General features: G+C 43.4%; 1 protein-coding gene across 1 annotated transcript; it reads left to right on the forward strand.

The window, feature by feature from the left end:
- Positions 1–4,046: 4,046 nt before the first annotated feature.
- On the forward strand, positions 4,047–5,927 carry LOC123460767 (cyclin-dependent kinase 8-like). The gene is given in 2 exon segments (XM_045149923.1): positions 4,047–4,329; positions 4,331–5,927. Coding segments are annotated over 2 exon segments (1,353 nt in total). The 5' UTR covers positions 4,047–4,054; the 3' UTR covers positions 5,409–5,927.
- Positions 5,928–23,331: the final 17,404 nt, after the last annotated feature.

A 23,331-nucleotide genomic window follows, 5' to 3' on the forward strand; every position in this document is an offset into this window, starting at 1 on the left:
ACATCTTTCATGGGAAGGTGAGTTTCTAGAGGCAAAAATTGAAGGATTCTACTTTTTAACTTAGTCTGAAAACCTTTGTCTTTTGGTTGGGGCATTGAGGCCATTGATATTAAGAGTTATTACTTCCCTGCACTCAGGAGGCAGAGGTAGGAGGATCGCCAAGAGTTTGAGGCCACCCTGAGACTACATAGTGAATTCCAGGTCAGTCTGAGCCAGAGTGAGACCCTACCTCGAAAAAAAAAAAAAAAAAAAAGAGTTATTACTGAAAGATGTGTATTTATTTTCTTTTCTTTTTGTGGGGTGGGGGGAGTTCGAGGTAGAGTCTCACTGTGGTGCAGGCTGACCTGGAATTCACTATGTAGTCTCAGGGTGGCCTCAAACTCTCAGCAACCCTCCTACCTCTGCCTCCCAAGTGCTGGGATTAAAGGTGTGCACCACCACACCTGGCTGTGTATTTATTTTTGGCATTTTCTTTTTTTGTAATTCCTCCAGTTTTACCTTTGCTCTCTTGTATTAACTAGTATGTGACTATAGTTGTTTCTTCTAGGCTCCTTATATGTGTGCTTTTCTTTCTCTTCAGCATGGAGTCTCCTTTCCAGTATTTTCTGTAGAGCTGGTTTTGTCTTTAAATATTCTTTTAGCCTGTTTTTGTTGTGGAATGTCCTTATTTTTCCATCTATTTGAATGGATAGCTTTGCAGGATAAATAATCTTGGTTGACAGTTGTTATCTTTTTTGTACTATATTAGATCTGCCACCTGGTATTCTATTTTAGATATTCAGTTCTCTCCTTTATCCATCCTACTGGTGAAACTTTCTACAGAATTTTTTACTGAACTGTGTTTTTCATTGTTGGTATTTCTGACTGGTTTCTCTTTCTTTCATTCTTTCTTTTTTTTTTTTTTTTTTTTTTAGGTAGCGTCTCACTCTTGCCCAGGCTGACCTGGAATTCACTATGGAGTCTCAGGGTGACCTTGAACTCACAACGATCCTCCTACCTCTGCCTCCCGAGTGCTGGGATTAAAGGTGTGTGCCACCATGCCCAGCATTCTTTATTATTTTTATTTCCTTATTCATGTCTTGTATTGACCTCCTTATTTCATTAAATTGGTTTCCTGTGTCTTCATTGATTCCTTTGAGCATATTTATAATTACTCTTTTGAAATCTTTCTCAGGCTTTTCCTCTAAATCAGACTCACTGGAGGTCATTTCTGATGGATTTGTAATTTTTAGTGGATTTATATTATCTTGATTTTTTGTGTTTCTTGTATTATAATGTAGAGTTTTTTTGTATCTTGGACTAATTTAATGCTTGAGTTTTCTAATTATCTGCAGTATTATTAGATGTATCAATCTGACATTATATATCTTTAGGGTAGGTGCTTAAGGTGCTAGTTATGGCTCTTAAAAAGACTCTCAGAGTAACCACAAAAGTGACCCTATAAAGACCTATAGGAGTTGAGTTTGCCTGCTATGAGAGTATTCTAGTAGGTTGGGTGGAACAAAATATAGGCCAATTCTAAAATGTAACTGTTACAATATACTCACTCAATGAAAACCAGCACAGAGTACTTATGCAAGAGTAGGTATTACAACAAACAGTTCTTCTCACAAAGTCAAAGTCCCTAAGGATGTGTGTTGTCCCACACCCTTAATCTTGTCAACCGGGAAGCTGAGATTTCTGGTCAGCTTGTGACTGAGTGAGATCCTGCCCCAATGAATGACAGAAAAGGAGACAAAGGCACTATAAATCAGGAAGCAACAAATGACAAACCCCAAATATAACTTATTTAAGAGTGACAAATTTGACCATCCATCAGATTTATCTTATAACTTACCCTGACATGGAAGGTACATAGCACTTCCGATACAAGCCTATGTACCAGGATTTTTTGGCTGGTATTGACCTGGTGTAAGCCCAGTTACCTTTTGGGAAAGCTTTGGTCTCAGTTATGCTGTGTGGCCACTTAGGTTTCTCTTTGCTGTGTTGTGGGCTCAGGTAGGCTGGGTGGGTCAGTGGGTTGCTCCTCTGATTGCCTGTGACGGGTGCTGTGTACTGAGCTCCCTTCCCCTGGTCTCTGGTGCTTCTGGCAATGGGGCAAGGGGAGGCTGCGGATGTTGGCTGAAGTTCCTGATGTCCTCCCCTTCTTATTTCTTGAGTTTGCAAGGAGGCTGGTATGAGTGGAAAATCCCCTCACCTGGCTTTTCCTGTGGCTCAGGCCAAGTCTAGTGGCTGATGCCACACAGACCTGGTACTGCCACTGCTGGAGCCACTTCTGCCTGCTTCTGTGGTCTCTAGATGCTCAGGGTCTCTCCTACTTCTCTGCTGTGGTTGATAATTTATTATACACCTTCACTTTTTAGTAGAAGAGTGTATTTTGCTGTTTTTTGTTTGTTTATTTGCTTTTTCTCCCTTAGGCTTCTTTGGCATGGTTCCTACACTGGCATCTTAACTAGAAGTCTCTGATATATTCTTGTATTCTGTTTTGTTCTTTGTTTTTTGTTTTCCGAGGGAAGGTCTCACTGTAGCTCAGGCTGACCTGGAATTCATGATGTAGTCTCAGGGTGGCCTCAAACTCATGACAATCCTCCTACCTCTGCCTCCTGAGTGCTGGGATTAAAGGCGTGTGCCACCACACCTGGCTCTATTCTTGTATTCTATTTGCCAATATTTTGTTGAGAATTTTTGCATGTATGTTCATGAAGGTGATTGATCTGTAATTTTTTTTCTTCTGTTCTATCTTTATCTGATTTTGGTATCAGGGTGATGCTGGATTCATAGAAGTAGTTTGGTAGTATTCCTTCATTTTCTATTTCATGGAAAAGTTTGAGAAGCATTGTAGTTCTTCCATGAAGTTCTGGTAAAATTCACCAGTGAATCCATTTGGGCCTGCACCTTCATGTTTTTTAGTCGGGAGATTGTTTTCAAAACTGCTTGGATCGCCATACTTGTTATATGTCTATTTAAGTGGTTAATCCCATCTTAATTTAATTTTGGTAGGTCATGTAACTCAAGAAAATCATTCATTTCTTTCAGATTTTCAAATGTAGTGGAGTATATGTTCTTATAGTGTGTCCCTGTGTATTTTTTAATTTCTCTGGTATCTGCTGTGATGGTGCCTTTTTCATCTCTAATTTTATTACTTTGTGGCTCTTTACTCTTTCTTTTGGTCAGATTTACTAAGAGTTTATCAATCTCATTTATCCATTCAAAGAACCAACTCTTTGTTTCAGTGCTTCTTTGGCTTTTTTTGTTTTTATTTCATTAATTTCTGCCATAATCTTTATTATTTGTCCCAGTGTACTGATTTTGGGTTTGCCTTGTTCTTTTTTCTCTAAGGCCTTAAGGTAAAGCATTAAGTTGTTTACTTGCAACCTTTCTACTTTTTTTTAATAGATTTTATTTATTTATTTATTCATTTATTCGTTTATTTTTTTATTTATTTATTTGCGAGAGAGAGACAGAGAGCAAGAGAATGGGCATGGCGCCGCCCTCCGTCCCTCCTCATCCGTGGGAGGACGGCTGTTGTGCGGCGGGCGCTGCGGTGCTGGAGCCTCGGTGGATGGCTGGGCGAGGGGGCGAGCGCGCGTGAGAGCGAGCGGGAGCGGGAGCGGGAGCCGGAGCGCGAGGGGGAGAGCGGGGCTCCGGGAGGCGCGAGCCGCAGCGCCGAGCGCCCGCCGCGGCTGCCCGGCCGGGGATCCGCGCCGAGGGGAGGAGGAGCGGCGCCCGGGAGCCCGCGGCGGGGCGGGGCGGGGCGGGGAGGGGGGACGAGGGCCGGGCACCGCCAGCGTCCGCGTCGGCCTCGGCCCGAGGACGTCGTCCGCGCCCGCCGGGGTGGGGGCGTCCCTGGCCGGCCCGGGTGCCCGGCCGCCCCTCTGGATGTCCCCGGGGCTTCGGCGGGGCCTCCTGCTCCTCCTCCTCCTCCTCCTCCTCCTCCCGCCGCCGCCGCCGCCGGGTGAGTCGGGCTCGCGTACAGCCCGAGGACCCGGGGCTCCGCAGCCCTCCCCGGCGCCGGCCCCCCGACCCAGCCCTCCAGGCCTCGGAGGCGGTGACTATGGACTATGACTTTAAAGTGAAGCTGAGCAGCGAGCGGGAGCGGGTCGAGGACCTGTTCGAATACGAGGGCTGCAAAGTTGGCCGTGGCACTTCTGGGCACGTCTACAAAGCCAAGAGGAAGGATGGGAAGGATGATAAGGACTATGCTTTAAAACAAATAGAAGGAACTGGAATCTCTATGTCAGCATGTAGAGAAATAGCATTACTTCGAGAGCTTAAACATCCCAACGTCATCTCTCTTCAAATAGTGTTTCTGTCTCATGCGGATGGGAAACATAATCAAGTTTCACAGAGCCTCTAAAGCAAACAAGAAGCCAGTTCAGTTACCTCGGGGAATGGTGAAATCTCGTTTATATCAGATCTTAGATGGTATTCACCATCTGCATGCCAAATGGGTGTTGCACAGGGATTTGAAACCTGCTAATATTTTAGTTATGGGTGAAGGTCCCGAGCGTGGAAGAGTAAAAATTGCTGATATGGGCTTTGCCCGATTATTCAATTCACCTTTAAAGCCTCTAGCAGATTTGGATCCAGTTGTTGTGACATTCTGGTACCGAGCTCCAGAGCTGCTTCTTGGTGCAAGACATTATACCAAAACAATTGATATTTGGGCTATAGGGTGTATATTTGCAGAGCTACTAACGTCAGAACCAATATTTCACTGTCGGCAAGAGGACATCAAAACTTGTAATCCTTATCACCATGACCAGCTGGACAGAATATTCAATGTAATGGGATTTCTTGCAGATAAAGATTGGGAAGATATAAAAAAGATGCCCGAACATTCAACATTAATGAAAGATTTCAGAAGAAATACGTATACCAACTGCAGCCTTATCAAGTATATGGAAAAACACAAAGTTAAACCGGATAGTAAAGCATTCCACTTGCTACAGAAGTTGCTTACTATGGACCCAATAAAGCGAATTTCCTCAGAACAGGCTATGCAGGATCCCTATTCCTTAGAAGACCCGCTTCCTACATCAGACGTATTTGCTGGTTGTCAGATACCTTACCCAAAACGAGAATTTTTAACAGAAGAAGAGCCTGATGACAAAGGAGACAAAAAGCACCAGCAGCAGCAGCAGGGCACTAACCACACTAATGGGACTGGCCACCCAGGGAACCAAGACAGCAGCCACGCGCAGGGGCCCCCGCTGAAAAAAGTGAGGGATGTTCCTCCTACCACTACCTCAGGTGGACTGATCATGACCTCAGACTATCAGCGTTCCAATCCACATGCTGCCTGTCCCAACCCTGGACCAAGCACACCGCAGCCCCAGAGCAGCATGGGATACTCAGCTACCTCCCAGCAGCCTCCACAGCGCTCACACCAGACGCATGGGTACTGAGCTGCGACGGAACACTGTCGATGCACTGTTGCTAATGCTGCAGGGCAGATGTGCAGCTTGCTGCGGGAACCTGGCGTGGCGGTGAGAATGTACGGTACCACCACATCTTCAAAATGTCCAGCAGCCGTGTGCCACCAGCTGTCACAGATTGGGATAGTAGCTTCCAAGTCGTCCCTCATGTTGGAGTTAGACTTGAGAAGAAAGCATTAGCACAGTGTGTGTTGTGGACTCGCTGCTTCCCTAGTTCTCCAGACACGGCTCAGACTGACCAGTGCATCTCGGTGACAGTCTGTAGCAGTGACGCTGTGAGATGTACTGGGGGCGAGCATTTGTCCTCCGCGTGGCGACTTCCAGTGCAGCACCCCCATCCGACCAGTAGTACAGACAGACACAAAGTTGAACTGGTACTTGAAACATACAGTTTATGTTAGCTCAACAGAATAACTGAAACTCAAAGATTATTTGTTACACCTTCCTTTTTAGTGTCTTATCAGTGGCCTGATTCATTTTCTACATTAATCAGTGTTTTTGGACCAAGAATATTGCTTGGAATTTTTTTTAAGTGCAGAAAAAAAAAAAGCATAGTTTTTACTGAAAAGTTTCAAAACTCCCAAAGATTAATTTCAGACTTACAAGTTTGTTTTTATTTTTACTCTATGACTTGACTGGTATTAAAGCTGCTATTTGAGAGTAATTAAATATGTTGTCATTGATATAAACCCGTTTGGTTCAGCAAACAACCTAGAATGATTGTCATAGATGGTGTTTATTTTTCCTGTTGGTGTTGCTGATTTGCGAGCATCCTTTAAGGTGAAGAAAGCATGAATGATAAATTCCTTCAAAAGGTGCGGCATCCAATTCAGATTTTTTTTTTTTTTTTTTGGTCCTGATTTTAAAGTTGGTTAGTGTAGTGCTATTAAAATTTTGTTCCGTCAACTTTCTTTCTTAAAACTTGTCCGCACGTTACTTAGGGTGCCCTTACTTCAGCAGAGGAGAAGGAGTAGGAGAGCCTTAGAATTTTTGAGGGAAAAAAACCCTATAACATACAATGTACTGTATCAAACTATTTTACATGAATGACACAAGTATTCTGAATAAAAAAAAATAATTGAACATTGTTAAAAACAAGCTGTTATGTAATAAATTTATTTTTCATAAGTCAAAAAAAAAAGAGAGAATGGGCATGCCTTCAGGACCTTCAGCCACTGCAAATGAACTCCAGATACATATGCCCCCCCTTGTACATCCGGCTTATGTGGATCCTGGAGAACTGAACTAGGATCCTTTGGCTTTGCAGGCAAATGCCTTAATTGCTAAGCCATCTCTCCAGCCCCTCTAATTTCTTAATATAGGCACTTAAAGCTATAAATTTCCCTATTAGAGCTGCCTTCATTGTGCCCCAAAGGTTTTATAGTATGCTGTGTTCCCATTATAATTTGATCCACTAAATTTTTTTTTACTTCCTTCTTGATTTCTTCATTGACCCATTCAGCATTTAGTAGTTCTTGTTTGTTTGTTTTAGTTTCCATGATTTTGAATATGCTCTGTAACTTTTCTTGCTATTTATTTGTAGTTTAATCCCATGTGGTCAGATATAGTGCAAGGAATTATTTCAGTTTTCCTGTATTTGTTAAGATTTGCTTTGTGTCCTAATACACTGTCTATTTTAGAGAATGTTCCATGCACTGCTGAAAAGAATGTGTATTCTGCAGCATTTGGGTAAAATAGTCTGTTGATATCTTTTAGGTCTATTTGTTCTATGACCTCATTTAATCCAGATGTCTCTCTCTTTATTTTTTGCCAGGATTACCTGTCAATTGATGAGAGTGGGGTGTTAAAGTCACCCACTACAACTGTGTTTGGTGTTATCTGTAACCTTAGTTCTAGTAGCATTTGTTTGATGAAATTGGAAGCCCTTGTGTTAGATGCACAAATGTTTAGGATTGCAATGTTCTCCTGTTGGAGTGTTCCTTTAATCAATGTAAAGTGACCTTCCTTATCTTTCCTAAGTAGTACTGGCCTTGTCAAATACTAGGATAGTGGAGCTGGAGAGATGGCTTAGGAGTTAAGTGCTTGCCTGCGAAGCCTAAGGACCCCATTTTGAGGCTCGATTCCCCAGGACCCATGTAACCCAGATGCATAAGGGGGCACACGTGTCTGGAGTTTGTTTGCAGTGGCTGGAGGCCCTGGTGCATCCATTCTCTCCTCCCCCCCGCCTCTCTTTCTCTCTCTGTCACTCTCAAATAAATAAATACATAAATATTAGGATAGTGACCCCTGCTTGTTTTCAAGGCCCATTTGCTTGAAACATGGTTTTCCAAACTTTCACCCTAAGATAGTGTCTATCTTTAGTGGAAAGGTGAGTTTCTTGGATGCTACAAATTGAAGGATCCTGCTTTTTTTTTTTTTTTTTTTTAGGTAGGATTTCACTCTAGCTCACCACCACACCCAGAGGATCATGCTTTTTTTTAAAATATTTTTATTCAATTTATATTTATTCATTTGAGAGAGACAGAGAGAGAAAGAGGCAGAGAGTGAGAAAGAATGGGGATGCCAGGGCCTCCAGCCACTGCAAACGAACTCCAGACGCGTGTGCCCCCTTGTGCATCTGGCTAACGTGGGTTCTGGGGAATCGAGCCTTGAACTGGGGTCCTTAGGCTTCATGGGCAAGCACTTAACCACTAAGCCATCTCTCCAGCCTGGATCATGCTTTTTAACCCAGTCTGCAAACCTGTGTTTTTTGGTTGGGGCACTGAGGCCATTGATATTAAGAGTTATTATTGATGGGCTGGAGAGATGGCTTAGCAGGCAAGCACTTGCCTGTGAAGCCTAAGTACCCGGTTTGAACCCCAGGACCCACGTAGCCAGATGCACAAGGTGGTGCATGTATCTGGAGTTTGTTTGCAGTGACTGGAGGCCCTGGCGTGACCATTCTGTCTCTATCTGCCTCTTTCTCTCTCTGTCACTCTCAAATAAATGAAAATGTACTTTTAAGAAAGAGTTATTGCCAGGCATGGCAGTGCATGCCTTTAATCCCAGCACTCAGGAGGCAGAGGTAGGAGGATCGCCATGAGTTCAAGGCCACCCTGAGACTACATAGTTAATTCTAGGTCAGCCTGGACCAGAGTGAGACCCTACCTTGAAAAAACAAAAAAAAAAGAGTTATTATTGAAAGGTGTGCATATATTTTTGCCATCTTTCTTGGTTTATAGTTCCTCCAGTTTTACCTTTGCTCTCTTGTATTAAGTAGTATTTGAGTATATTTTTTTTCCAGGTTCCTTATGTGTGTGCTTTTCTTTCTCTTCAGCATGGAGGATCCTTTTAAGTATTTTCTGTAGAGCTGGTTTTGTCTTCAAATATTCTTTTAGTCTGCTTTTGTTGCGGAATGTCCTTATTTCTCCATCTATTAAAATGGATAGCTTTGCACAATAAAGTAACCTTGGTTGACAGTTGTGATACCCACAGGCCCTACCTCCCTAAAGGTAACTGAACTTCCCTTTATACCTGAACAGGACACCCTCAAAAAGGACCTGTCAGATGGCATTCACTCCGCAACAATTTCGCCTGTTTCTGACTCATACTGGAAGACCTATGGCTAATGCCCCAGCCGATCTCCATGTTTGAAGAACTACTAGACTCCATGGAAGAACTCTGGCTGCAGGGGACCTTCATCTCCTTCACACCACATACAACTTTTTATTATTATTTATAGGGAAAGAGAGACAGAGACAGATAGAATGGATGTGTCAGGGACTCTAGCCACTGCAAATGAACTCCAGATGCATGTGCCACCTTGTGCATCTGACTTATGTGAGTACTGGGGAATCAAACCTGGGTCCTTAGGCTTTGCAGTCAAGTTCATTAACCACTAAGCCATCTCTCCAGGCCCCAGATACAATTTTTTACTATCACGCTATTCTTCTTTTTTTAAAAAGTATTTTTATTCATTTGCAAGCAAGACACATGGAGAAAGACAGACATACCAGGTCCTGTAGCTACTGCAAACAAACTCCATATGCATGCACCACTTTGAGCATCTGGCTATACATAGGTACTGGGGAGTTGAACCTGAGTCATCAGGCTCTGCAGGCAAGCACCTTAGCTGCTGAGCTATCTCTCCGCCTCTTCTTCCTTTTAACTCTCAGGGGATGTCCTGACCCCAACCCCTTGTTCCTCACTGTTGAAATTTTTGGTGCTTTTCTTCTCACAGTAGGGCTGATTACTGAAACTCTTCCAGACTGGAAGTACATGGAAAAAGACCCCTCCCAAAAGTACCTAGTTCCACACCTTCTCCTTCTTTGCCCCAACCCACGAGACCCCACTACCTTCCAGCCTCTGTCCTGGGCTAGAGAGCATACATCAATTGCTTAATGTCACACAGCCCAATTTGGCCAGGGACTGTTGGCTTTGGCTTTGCCTCAAGCCAAGCCTCCCTATTATAGTGGGCCTAGGGGTAGAAAAAGTCATCACAATAAACCACAATGAAAGCAGCTGCTCCCTCTTTAACTCACCCCTAACTTCGGGAGATATAGCTGGACAGGCCTCTTGTCAAATAGCTTCTAATTATGACCTCTCCTGAACCACTTTCTGGAAACCTGTAATGATACCCTAACTACAACCTTGACTGAATCTCAGGCCTTCTTTGCACCTACCAGAACTTGGCTGACCTGCACCTCTGACCTTACCAGATGCATCGCTCTCAGGAGATTATATAACACCCCTACTTTGCATGTCACAGTCTATGTCCTTCCCCAAGTATATACCTACAGTGGACCTGGAGGTGAACACTTGATGCTGCCCCCATCTGTGGAATGTGATAAATGAGCAGGTGTCTTTACTGGTCCCTTTCCTGGTGGGACTTACTGTAGTAGGCTCAGTAGCCATAGGCACAACAGGTCCAATAAGGAGTGAGGTTGGAATGTCACACACGACCCAACAAATCAACCTGGATTTGGGATACTTACAAGGCTCCATTAATTTACTTTATTTTTTTTTAATTTTTATTAACATTTTCCATGATTATAAAATATATCCCATGGTAATTCCCTCCCTCCCCACCCCCACACTTTCCCATTTGAAATTCCATTCTCCATCATATTACCTCCCCATTACAATCATTGTAATTACATATATACAATATCATAATTTACTTTATAATCAGGTTGATTCCCTGGCAGAAATGGTGTTCCAAAACCAGTGGGGTCTTCACCAAGTGTTCACGCCACAGGGAGGTCTATATGTAGCCTTGGGAGAAGCTTGTTGTCTGACGCTAATAAATTAGGCCTGGTTACTAACATCTTACAAAAGGTAAAGGAGTGAGTTCCAAGCCAGCTTGGGTTACACAGTAAGAACCTACCTCAAATGTATGCATATGCTGGGGAGATGGCTCAGTGATTAAAAGTGCTTGCTTGCAAAGCCTGCTGGCCAAGTTTAAATTTTTTCAGCATGCATGTAAAGCCAGATGCACAAAGTAGTGATGCACCTGGAGTTCATTTGCAGCAACAGGAGGACTTGGTGTACCCATTCCCTCCTACTCTCCTCCACAAATAAATAAAAATATTAAAACCCTGACTATAGTATATATGTAAACACACACACACACATTCAGGATACATATGGCAAAAACTTACATTTGAATTGAAGGAAGAAATAGGCAGGTCTATAATCATTTGAAACTTCAATATTTGACTCTCACTCCTGGGCAGAACAAATAGAAGATAAAGGAAATAAAGGATTTGCAGAGCACAATAAACCAACAACATCTGAACTCAAGGGAATAGTGGCACATGCCTATAATACCAGCACATGGGAGTCTGAGATAGGACAATGGGGAGTTCTAAGCCAGCTGATACCATTTCAAAGTTTTTTAATTTATTTTATTCATTTAAGAGAGAGAGAGAGAGAGAGAGAGAATGGGCATGCTAGGGTCTCTATCCACAGCAAAGGAACTCCAGAAGCATGTGCATCTAGCTTACATGGGCTCTGAAGAGTTGAACCTGGATCCTTAGACTTTGCAGGCAAGCACCTTAACCCCTAAGCCATCTCTCCAGCCCAAGTTTTTAAACTTCAAACACATTTCTAATTTATGCTAACATTTATTATAAAATCTCACAGTCAAAGAAACTTATAATTTGTGAATATACTGTAGAACCTGCCCACATTTCTGACTCCAACCTCAAAAACTGCAACTCTTCCTCTTTTGTCCCACTTGGGTTCTCTTCCTCAGATGTCGCCCGAAATCCTAATCATCATGCTTGCCTGACACTATAGGGGTTTTCCACCTTTTGTTCTTCAATAAATTTCTTTTGACTTACTCAAGAGGGAGGAGGGAAGAAACATTTGGGAAGAAAAGCTGAGAGAGAGCCAGGCATGGTGGCTCACAGTTGCAATATTAGCACTAGAGAAGCTAAAAGGCAGGAAGATCACAAATTCAAGGTCCGTCTGTGAGGCTGGCCAGAGCTACATGAGACCCTGTCCCAAATATCCAAAAGAAAAAATTTTAAAAAGAGGGGCTGGGGAAAGGGTCATCAGTTAAAGGCATTTACTTGCAAAGCCTCGGTTCAATTCTCCAGCACCCACATAAAGGACAAAGGGATGCATGTGTCTGGAGTTTGTTTGCAGTGACAACAGCCCCTGAGATGCCCATATTCTCTCTCCCTGTCCCTCCCTAAAAAAAAAAAGAAAAAAAAATTAAAGGGGAAAAAAAGAAGTACTGATAGAGCTGTTGCCACATTGCAGCAGACTCTCACTTCCCAGTTCTCTCTACGTACATCCTTCCTATCTACATGTCACACGTTCACCTATGCATCCTGTCCATCTTTCTACCTATATTAGTGTCAGAACACAGAAGTGTGATGGTGTCATGAGCGAATATACTAGTATGTTTGAGTTGAAAAATGAAGTCAGATTAGATTGCTATATAAAATTTTTTAAACAATTTTTTGTTTATTTTTATTTATTTATTTGAGAATGACACAGAGAGAAAGAGGGAGATAGAGAATGGGCGCGCCAGGGCCTCCAGCCACTGCAAACTCCAGATGCATGTGCTACCTTGTGCATCTGGTTTACATGGGTCCTGGGGAATCGAGCCCTGAACCTGGGTCCTTAGGCTTCACAGGCAAGTGCTTAACCGTTAAGCCATCTCTCCAGCCCTGCTATATAAATTTTTAAGTTGTTAACTACTGGAAAAATACCATTTCCAGTCATATCATGTATATAGGCATATTTTGGGCAAAAGGGAACCTACAGATTTTTCTCTTTTCATTTGTGGAATATACACACTGTATAATCTGAAAAGCTGGGTGGGATGGCATCAAGGATGATGAAAGGAATGACCTAGAAAGAAATCACATGGCTGAGGGGCCAAGGAGCCTCAAAAGGAGGCTTGGGAACTCTGAAAGACAAGTATCACATGCTTTATCTCATATATGAAACTACAGAAAAATCATTTAGGGTTAAAGATATGGCTCAGCAGTTAAGCCGCTTGCCTAACAACCCAAGCTCAATTCCCCAGGACCCACAGAAAGCCAGATGCACAAAGTGGTGCATACATCTGGAGTTTGTTTGCTGTGGCTAGAGGCCCTGGCACACCCATTCTCTCTCTCCCTCCCCCCCCCACTTGAAAATAAATGAATAAATGTTTAAAAAAACATTCAATTGCTTCTTAAGCTTTTCCAGGAAATAGAAAAAGAAGGAATCCTACCAAACTCCTTCTATGAGGCCAGCATCACCCTGATACCAAAACCAGGCAAAGATAGAACAAAAAAAGAAAATTACAGACCAATCTCCCTCATGAACATAGATGCAAAAATTCTCAACAAAATATTGGCAAACAGAATACAAGAGTATATCAAAAAGATCATTCACCCTGACCAAGTAGGCTTTATCCCAGAGATGCAGGGATGGTTCAACATACGCAAATCTATAAATGTAATACATTACATAAATGGGTTGAAGGACAAAAATCACATGATCATCTCATTAGATGCAGAGAAAGCATTTGACAAAATCCAACATCCCTTCATGATAAAAGTCCTACAGAGACTGGGAATAGAAGGAACATATCTCAATATAATAAAGGCTATTTATGACAAGCCTACAGCCAACATATTACTAAATGGGGAAAAACTGGAAGCTTTTCCACTAAAATCAGGAACAAGACAAGGGTGTCCAATGTCTCCACTTCTATTTAATATAGTTTTGGAAGTCTTAGCCATAGCAATAAGGCAAGAGACACACATAAAAGGGATACAAATTGGAAAGGAAGAAATCAAGTTATCATTATTTGCAGATGACATGATTCTATACATAAAGGACCCTAAAGACTCTACTAGCAAGCTGTTAGAGCTGATCAAAACCTACAGCAATGTAGCAGGATACAAAATAAATACACAGAAATCAGTAGCCTTCGTATATGCTAACAACAAACACACAGAGGATGAAATCAGAGAATCACTCCCATTCACAATTGCATCAAAAAAAATAAAATACCTTGGAATAAACCTAACCAAGGAAGTAAAGAATCTATACAATGAGAACTTTAAAACACTCAAGCGAGAAATTGCAGAAGACACTAGAAAGTGGAGAAACATCCCTTGTTCCTGGATTGGAAGAATCAATATCGTGAAAATGGCAATCTTACCTAAAGCAATCTACACATTTAATGCAATCCCTATCAAAATTCCAAAGGCTTTCTTCATGGAAATAGAAAAAACAATCCAAAAATTCATTTGGAATCACAAAAAAACCTCGAATATCTAAAATAATACTGAGCAACAAAAATGAGGCTGGTGGTATCACCATACCTGATTTTAACCTATACTACAGAGCCATAGTAACAAAAACAGCATGGTACTGGCACAAAAACAGACATGTAGTTCAGTGGAACAGAATAGAGGACCCAGATGTAAGCCCAAGTAGCTATAGCCACCTGATATTCGATAAAAATGCCAAAAATACTCATTGGAGAAGAGACAGCCTCTTCAGCAAATGGTGTTTTGAAAACTGGATAAATATCTGCAGAAGGATGAAAATAGATTCTTCTCTCTCGCCATGCACAAGAATTAAGTCCAAATGGATTAAAGACCTTAACATCAGACCGGAAACTTTGAAACTGCTAGAGGAAAAAGTAGGGGAAACCCTTCAACATATTGGTCTTGGCAAAGACTTTCTGAATACAACCCCAATTGCTCAGGCAATAAAACCACAGATTAACCACTGGGACCTAATGAAATTACAAAGATTTTGCACCGCAAAGGACACAGTGAAAAAAGCAAAGAGGCAACCTACAGAATGGGAAAAAATCTTCGCCAGCTATATATCTGATAGAGGATTAATATCTAGGATATACAAAGAACTCAAAAAGTTAACCAATAAGGAATCAAACAAGCCAATCAAAAAATGGGCTAAGGAGCTAAATAGAGAGTTCTCAAAGGAAGAAATACGAATGGCATATACGCACCTAAAAAAATGTTCTACGTCACTAGTCATCAGGGAAATGCAGATTAAAACTACATTGAGATTCCATCTCACTCCTGTCAGATTGGCCACCATCATGAAAACAAATGATCATAAATGTTGGCGGGGATGTGGAAAAAAAGGAACCCTTCTGCACTGCTGGTGGGAATGCAATCTGGTCCAGCCATTGTGGAAAACAGTGTGGAGGTTCCTAAAGCAGCTAGAGATTGATCTACCATATGACCCAGCTATAGCACTCCTAGGCATATATCCAAAGGACTCATCTCATTTCCTTAGAAGTACATGCTCAACCATGTTTATTGCTGCTCAATTTATAATAGCTGGGAAATGGAACCAACCTAGATGTCCCTCAACAGATGAGTGGATAATGAAGATGTGGTACATTTATACAATGGAGTTCTACTCAGCGGTAAAGAAAAATGAAGTTATGAAATTTGCAGAAAAATGGATGGACCTGGAAAGTATTATACTAAGTCAGGTAACCCAGGCCCAGAAAGCCAAGCGCCACATGTTCTCTCTCATATGGGGATCCTAGCTACAGATGACTGGGCTTCTGTGTGAGAATGAAAATACTTAGTAGCAGAGGCCAGTAAGTTAAAAAGGAGACATAAAGGGTGGAGAAAGGAAGGGAGGAGGATACTTAATAGGTTGATATTGTATATATGTAATTACAATGATTGTAATGGGGAGGTAATATGATTGAGAATGGAAAGTGTGGGGGTGGGGAGGGAGGGAATTACCATGGGATATATTTTATAATCATGGAAAATGTTAATAAAAATTTAAAAAAAAAAAACATTCAAAAATGTGTAACTAGAAGGACTATTAGTGAAGAGTCTTTGAAAAGGATGAGGAAAGAGGAAGGATGGGGTAAGTGTGAGTAAATAGGGAAGGTTTTAAAATAACAAAATGCATCGTTTACCTATATTAGAATGTCATGATGGATGGACCCATTTTTTTAATTTTTATTTATTTATTTGAGAGTGACAGACACAGAGAGAAGGACAGATAGAGGGAGAGAGAGAGAATGGGTGCACCAGGGCTTCCAGCCTCTGCAAATGAACTCCAGACGCGTGCGCCCCTTGTGCATCTGGCTAACGTGGGACCTGGGGAACCGAGCTTCGAACTGGGGTCCTTAGGCTTCACAGGCAAGTGTTTAACCGCTAAGCCATCTCTCCAGCCCTGGACCCATTATTATTGTTGTTATTTTAAGACAGGGTCTGGAGACTTGCCTGGAACTCACTTTGTAGTTGAGGATGGCCTTACACTTCGAATTCTCTTGACTTCACGTGCCTCGTGCTGAGATTACAGGCGTGGGGGATGGAGGGCAGGGCTTTGCGCATGCTAGGCAAGCCCTCCCCCAACTGAGCTTCAGCCCTGGCCCCGGTTTCTTTTCTGTTTTGTTTATTTGTTTTGTTTTCTGAGGCAGGAGCTCTCTCTAGCCCAAGATGTCCTGGAATTCACTGTGTAGTCTCAGGGTGTCCTCAAACTCTCTGTGTAATCCTCCTGCCTCTGCTTCCTGAGTGCTGGGATTAAAGGTATGCCCCACCACACCCAGAGGGTTTTATTTAGTGAAGTTGGAGTAAATTTGTTTGTTTGAAGCCCACTGCTTTTACAATTGATATATTAGTAAACTAATATATTCTGGTTTTAATTATTTATTTATTCATTTGAGAGAAAAAGAGACAGATGAAAAGAGAATGGGGTGTAACAGGGCCTTCACCGTGGCAAACAAACTCTAGTCACATGTGCCATCATGGGCATCTGGTTTATGTGGGGCCTTGGGAATTGAACCTGGGTCCTTTAGTTTTCCAGGCAAGGGCCAACTGCTAAACCATCCCTCCAGCCTTCTATTCTATTTTATTTATTATTTGTATTATTTTTTTTTATTTTTTGAGGTAGGGTCTCACTCCAGCACAGGCTGACCTGGAATTCACTATGTAGTCTCAGGGTGGCCTCAAACTCACAGAGATTCTCCTACCTCTGCCTCCCAAGTGCTGTGAATAAAGGTGTGTGTCACTATAGCCAGCTTATTTTTTTTATTTTTTTTTAATTTATATTCATTTATTTGAGAGAGAGAGAGAATGGGCAAACCAGGGTGTCCAGCCATACTGCAAATGAACTTCAGAGTCATGTGCCACCTTATGCATCTGGCTGTATGTGGTTCTTGGGGAACTGAACCTGGGTCCTTTGGCTTTTTAGGCAAATGGGCATGGAAGGGTCAGTGCCACTGGAAATGAATTCCAGAGGTATGTGCCACTTTGTACATCTGGCTTCGGGTGGGCACTGAGGAATGGAACAGATGCACCTGGCTTTGAAAGCAAGCACCTTTAACAGCTGAGCCATCTCCAGCGCTTCCGGGTATTTTCTGAATCCGCTGGTGGGCGGCCAGTGCTGTAAGCAAACAGCGTGCAACAGCTCGTGTGGGCTGCATCCGCGGAGTCCCCTGTGGCACTCTGATCCTGGACACTCCAGAAACCTCTACATAGCGAAAGGATGCCTGGCTGTCCAGAGAGAGGGGCGTTAGTGAAAAGTTTCAGGGAACAGGCACCAAGTGAGGTGGCCTTGATGCCACTGGTGGTTGTAAAAGTCGCTAGTCTTACTGGCTTGCTGAGCGCTCCAGATAAACTGAAAGCGCTTAGAAGGGGATCAGAGAGCATTGTTGGGTGTGTCAGTCGCTGCAGGGATGAAACCGTCATGGGAGCAGGGAAAACGCCGAGGTCAAAATCCGCTATTACCGCCTAGGGCGGGGGCGCGTGCAGGAGATCCCAGCACAGGGGAGGCCCAGGCGGGACAGTTGGAGGCGGCCTGGACTACAAAGCAGGTTCCACGCCATCCTGGGCTACCCAAGGAGACCATTTCAAATCGAAACAAATACAACACTGCCAGACTTGGTGACGCGCATCTAGCTCCTGGTGCAGGGGAGGCTGAGACAGAAGTGCTTGATCCCAGAAGCTGAGACCAGCCTGAGCGATATAGAAAGACCCAGGACTGGAGAGATGGCTCAGCGGCTTAAGCGCTTGCCTGTGAAGCCCGAGGACCCAAATTTGATTTCCCAGGACCCATGTAAGCCGATGCACAAAGTATCACAAGCATCTGGAGGCCCTGGCAGACCCATTCTCTCTTTCTCGGTCTGAAAATAAATAAATAAGCATTTGCCTGCGAAGCCTAAGGATCCAGGTTTTATTACCCAACTCACGTAATCCAGATATACAAGGTGGCGCATGTGTCTGGAGTTCATGTGCAGTGGCTGAAGGCCTGGGAATACCCATTTTCTCTCCCCTACCCTCCCCCCCCCCACCGCCATAAATAAAAATTTACAAAAACACCAAGAGCTAGAGAGATTGCTCAGCAGTTTAGGCGCTTTACCTGTGAGGCCTAAGGACCCAAATTTGACTCCCTAGGGCTATGCAAGCTAATACACAAGGAGGAGCACGTGTGTGGAATTTATTTGTAGTGGCTAGAGGCGCTGATGCACCCACTCTCTCTCTCCTTGAAAATAAATAACTTTTTGTTGTTGTTTTGCAAGGTAGGATCTCACTCTAGCACAGGCTGACCTGGAATTCACTATGTGGTCTCAGGGTGGCCTCGAACTCACAGTGATCCACCTACCTCTGCCTCCCAAGTGCTGGGATTAAAGGCGTGAGCCACCACCCCCAGCAAATAAAAATATTTTTAACAGCTTTAAAAAAATATAGAAAGACCCAAGTCAAAATACTTTTAAATACTTGAGCACAATGTCGCTTCTGGAATCCTAGAGCCGGTGAAAGGAATATTGTGACTTCAAGGCCAGCCTGGTTAACAAGGAAACCCTGCCTCAAAAAAAGAAAAGAAAAGAGTTCTGAGAGATGGCTCAGTGAATAAAGGCGCTTGTCTGTGAAGCCTACGAACAGGCTTAGCCCAGGTTCCATTCCCTGGTTCTCATGTAAAGCTAGATGCACAAAGTGGCCTGTGCATCTGGGGTTCCTTTACAGGGGCAAGAGGCCCTGGCACTCTCCTTTCTCTCCTTGCAAATAAATAAATAAAAATAAATTTAAAAAGTTAAAAGACCTATTATTATTTCCAAAATGACCGGATCAAATTTTCAGTATTTTTTAAATATTTGTTTGTTTATTTGAGAGAGGGAGAGGCAGGTAGGGAAAGACAGAATGGGCGCACCATGGCTTCCAGCTGCTGCAAACCAACTCCAGACACAATGGCCCCTTGTGCATCTAGCTTTCCTGAGTCCTGTGGAATGGAACCTGGGTCCTTGACTTTACAGTTAAGTGCCTTAACCACTAAGCCATCTTTCCAGCCAAAATTCTCAGTATTTTGATCAAATTTGCAAACATCAATAAGATGGAATTTACATAATTCAGTAGCTAATTAGATCTATAAATTCTGGTCCGAAGTGTTCAGGGACTCAACTCACAAGAGCAAAACCGTTTGAGTTCAAATCTAGGGTGCATGATTAACTCTCGGTGGCCAATACTTCCAGGGTCACATGACTACAATAAAATTCCTTTCTGAGAATACGACAAAATGGACTAAAGCGCACGGCTTTCCTACACGGGTGACATTGCAGTAAAATTACAAGGTTTGCTTGGGGGTGCATTCTCCGGATCATTGAATCACTCTTGGGGGTTGGAAGGGGGTTTCTGATAGGGTGCTGGGTTCCAGAGGATGTGGTCTGCCCAGCGAGCCAATCACATGCCCAGGCACTGTAAAAGACCTGCTCTGTGCTCAGAAGCAGAGAGTTTCTCCCAGTCCAGACTTGAGATCAGTCTGGCTGTTCCCCAAGGCTGCCTGTTCCCAGAGCACACAGGCCTTGGATGTTCCATCTCAATCTACTGTTGGTAAGTCTATACGTCCACCTACATGGGCAGAGGTTGGTGGTCTGGGCTGAGACGGAGGAGGTCCAAGATGGAGGGAATAGGAATGCCAGGATGGGGGTCAGGCCAACGAGCGGACGAGTCTGAAGCGTTTGGAAAGAAAAGCTCGTTTTATTTACTTACTTATTTGCAAGCAGAGACAGGGAGAAAAAGAGCCTGTGAATATGGGCATGCAAAGGCCTCTTTTTTTGTTGTTCATTTTTATTTATTTGAGAGTGACAGAGAGAGAATGGGCACACCAGGGCTTCCTTGTGCATCTGGTTTTCGTGGGTCCTGGAGAATCGAGCCTCGAACCGGGGTCCTTAGACTTCACAGGCAAGCGCTTAACCGCTAAGCCATCTCTCCAGCCGGCAAAGGCCTCTTGCCTATGCAAATGAACTCCAGATGCATGTGCCACTTTGTGCATCTGACTTTCCGTGGGTACTGGGGAATTGAACCCCAGGCATTTGGGCGTTGCAAGCAAGCTCCAATAATCGCTGAGTCGCCTCTCCAATCCCAAAGGGTTTTTGTTTTTTAATTGAAAGAACACATCTGCTGAGCAACCGGGCAGTCCTTCCACCAGAGAAACAGGTCGGATCCGGTGGCCATAGAGGGCCTGGCTGCATTTTAAGGCCACTTTTAGGGTCCTAGTGGCAAATCAGCGGCAAACCAGCCCTGCCCTTCTGCACCAGTCCCTATCCCGTGCCCTGGTATGGGCAGTCTGAGTTTAGCGGGTTGCCTGAAACCCTGAAGGGTTTGACTAAAGTTCTGCTGGAGATTTGAATAAGGAAATTTAACCCCAAGGCTAAAACGCATTTTTTTTCAGAGTCTTTTAGCTGAGCCCAAGGGCAGGGGGTCTGGGAGTAAACTCGGCTTTGCTGAGTGCAGGAGCCGTAGGGACATGAGTTAGGATGGAGGCGGTGGAAACCCGAAATCCTTCACTAGGTTCTGGGGGTGTTTTTGGTAGGTGGGGGTTCTGTGTGGGATCTGGCAGGCTCTCCTGGACAACATGGAGACTTTTGGCCCTGAGGAGCTTCCAGACCTGGGAGATGTGGACAGGAGGGTGGAAATGGTTGTTGAAGTACAAGAACAAGATGTTATTAGAGAGTGAATTTTTTAAACCTTTTTTAAAATTTATATATATTTTTTATTGAGGTGGGGTCTTTAGTTTAGGTTGAAACTCACTCTGTAGCCTAGACTGGGCTGAACTTGAACTCAAGATAATCCTCCTAACTAAGCCTATTGAATGCAGGGATTAAAGACATCTGCCATTAATTAAAAGGTGACTTTAATGAGACCTTTATTACATACCTACATAGGTTCAAGTATAGTGTTTTCTTTTTAAAAAAAAAATGTTTTTGTTTATTTTTATTTATTTGAGAGTGACAGACAAGCAGAGAAAGAGAGAGAGAATGGACACGCCAGGCCTCCAGCAACTGCAAACAAACTCCAGACGCATGTGCCCCTTGTGCACCTGGCAAACGTGGGTCCTGGGGAATCAAACCTTGAATGAGGATCCTTAGGCTTCACAGGCAAGTGCTTAACTGCTAAGCCATCTCTCCAGCCCCCTAGTGTTTTCTTTAATATTTATTTATTTATTTATTTTCAAGCAGAGAGAGAATGGGCTCCTCAGGGCCTCCAAGTGTATGCAAATGAGCCCCAGATGCATACACCACTTTGTTTATCTGGCTTTATGTGGGTATTGGGTAATCAAAACAAGGTCCTTCAGCTCTGCAGGGAAGTGCCTTAACTGCTGAGCCATCTCTCCAGTCCCAAGTAGTTTTTGTTTGGGGGGAGGTGTTTTTTGCTGCCCCTCACCTTATTGCAGTTGAGAATATAAATAGCTTTTTATTTTCTCATACCCTGCAGTTACCTCCTCCCTGCCCTCCAACCTAACATCCCAGTCACAGCTAAGGGTCTTGAGTGGCCAGGTCACTGGATGGTGACACTTTTGGGCCAATTATGGTGTATCTAAGAAAAATGTTTGTGGGCACCTTTGGTCTGGGATTTTTCTTTGCCCATGGAAGAGCAGGGAGGAAGATGGGCGGGGGGAGACTGGGATGTTGTTTGGGTGTGTCACTTGTGGATCACGCAAGTGGCCCTGGATAGTCCAACCCAGTGCCTACTCAGCATGCATGAATTCTTAGTTTCATTTTCTTCAGAGTCTATAAAATAAGTTTTGACTTTTTCAGGGTTGTTTGTGCTTGTTTGTTTCTGAGACAAGATCTATGCATCTCAGGGTATGTAGCTCAGGCTGACCAGGAACTGACAATCTCCCTGCCTCAGCTTCTTGAGTCATGGGATTACAGGGATAGGTCACCTTACCATCTTCTTAACCTTATCTCTCTCTCTCTTTTTTTTTTTTAATAGCTTATTTATTTGAGAGACAGAGAGTGTGCACACCAGGACCTCTAGTCACTGCAAAATAATTTCAGCCAAATGTGCCACCTACGCATCTGGCTTACATGGATACTGGGAAATTGAACCTAGGCCTTAGGTTTTCCTCTAAGACATCTCTCCAGGCCTGTTTCTGTTTTTGTTTTGTGACGAGGTCTCACCGCAACTCTGGTTTGCCTAGACCAGGCTGTCTTCAAACTTGTGGTTATCCTCCTGCCTCTGCTTCCTAAGTGCTGGGGTTTAACTATGCCATTCAGTGGAGCTGTTAAATGCGTTCATAATATTATGAAGACATCACCACTGCTCATTTCCACTCTGTTTGTTCTGTGTGTTTGCATCTGTGTATCTGTGCAGCCCGGCAGGCCTGGACCTGCATGCACACATGAGGCTGGCTGCCGGGCCTCTCTATCACTAAGTGCACACAGAAGTGGAACCACAGTGTTTGTCTTTGTGTGATTGCTTTCTTTCACTAAGCATAATGCCTGAAGGCTTATCTATGTTTTAGAATATGTAAGTGAGCATTTCCTTCCCGAATAAAGCTCCATTGTTTGCATATTCAATCCAGGTACCCATTTATCTGATAGATCATTGGGTACTTTCACAAGATTTTTGTTTGTTTTTAAATTTTTATTTATTTATTTGAGAAAGAGAAAGACACAGAAAGAGAGAAAGAATGAGAATAGGCATACCAGACAGAGCCTCCAGCCGCTGCAAATGGTTTCAGACATATGCACCACCTTGTGCATCCAGATTATGTGGGTCCTGGGGAATCGAACCTAGGTCCTTTGGTCTTGCAAGCAAGTGCCTTAACTGCTATGCCATCTCTCTAGCCCTAATTTTTATTTGTTTATTTATTTGAGATAGATCTCCGTCTATTCCAGCTGACCTGGAACTCACTGTGTAGTCCCAGGCTGGCTTCAGACTCACAGTGATCCTCCTACCTCTGCCTCCCCAGTGAAGTGCTGATATTAAAGGTCTATGCCACCATGCCTTGATCCTTACTGAATTTCAGACCATTAAGAATCTCATCTGAGTGGAGTGTCTGCACTGTGGAGAAACTGGAGGTGGGGTCAGACCACACTTCCTAGTGACATTGGCTTTGGCTTTCACTGGAGCTTTGATTATCTTCTGGCCCCCCCCCCCCCACACACACGTACATTCTCTCTCTCTCTTTTTTTTTTTTTGATATTTTTATTTTT

This window comes from Jaculus jaculus, chromosome 5 (genome assembly GCF_020740685.1).
Source record: "Jaculus jaculus isolate mJacJac1 chromosome 5, mJacJac1.mat.Y.cur, whole genome shotgun sequence".
NCBI classification, from domain to species: domain Eukaryota; kingdom Metazoa; phylum Chordata; class Mammalia; order Rodentia; family Dipodidae; genus Jaculus; species Jaculus jaculus.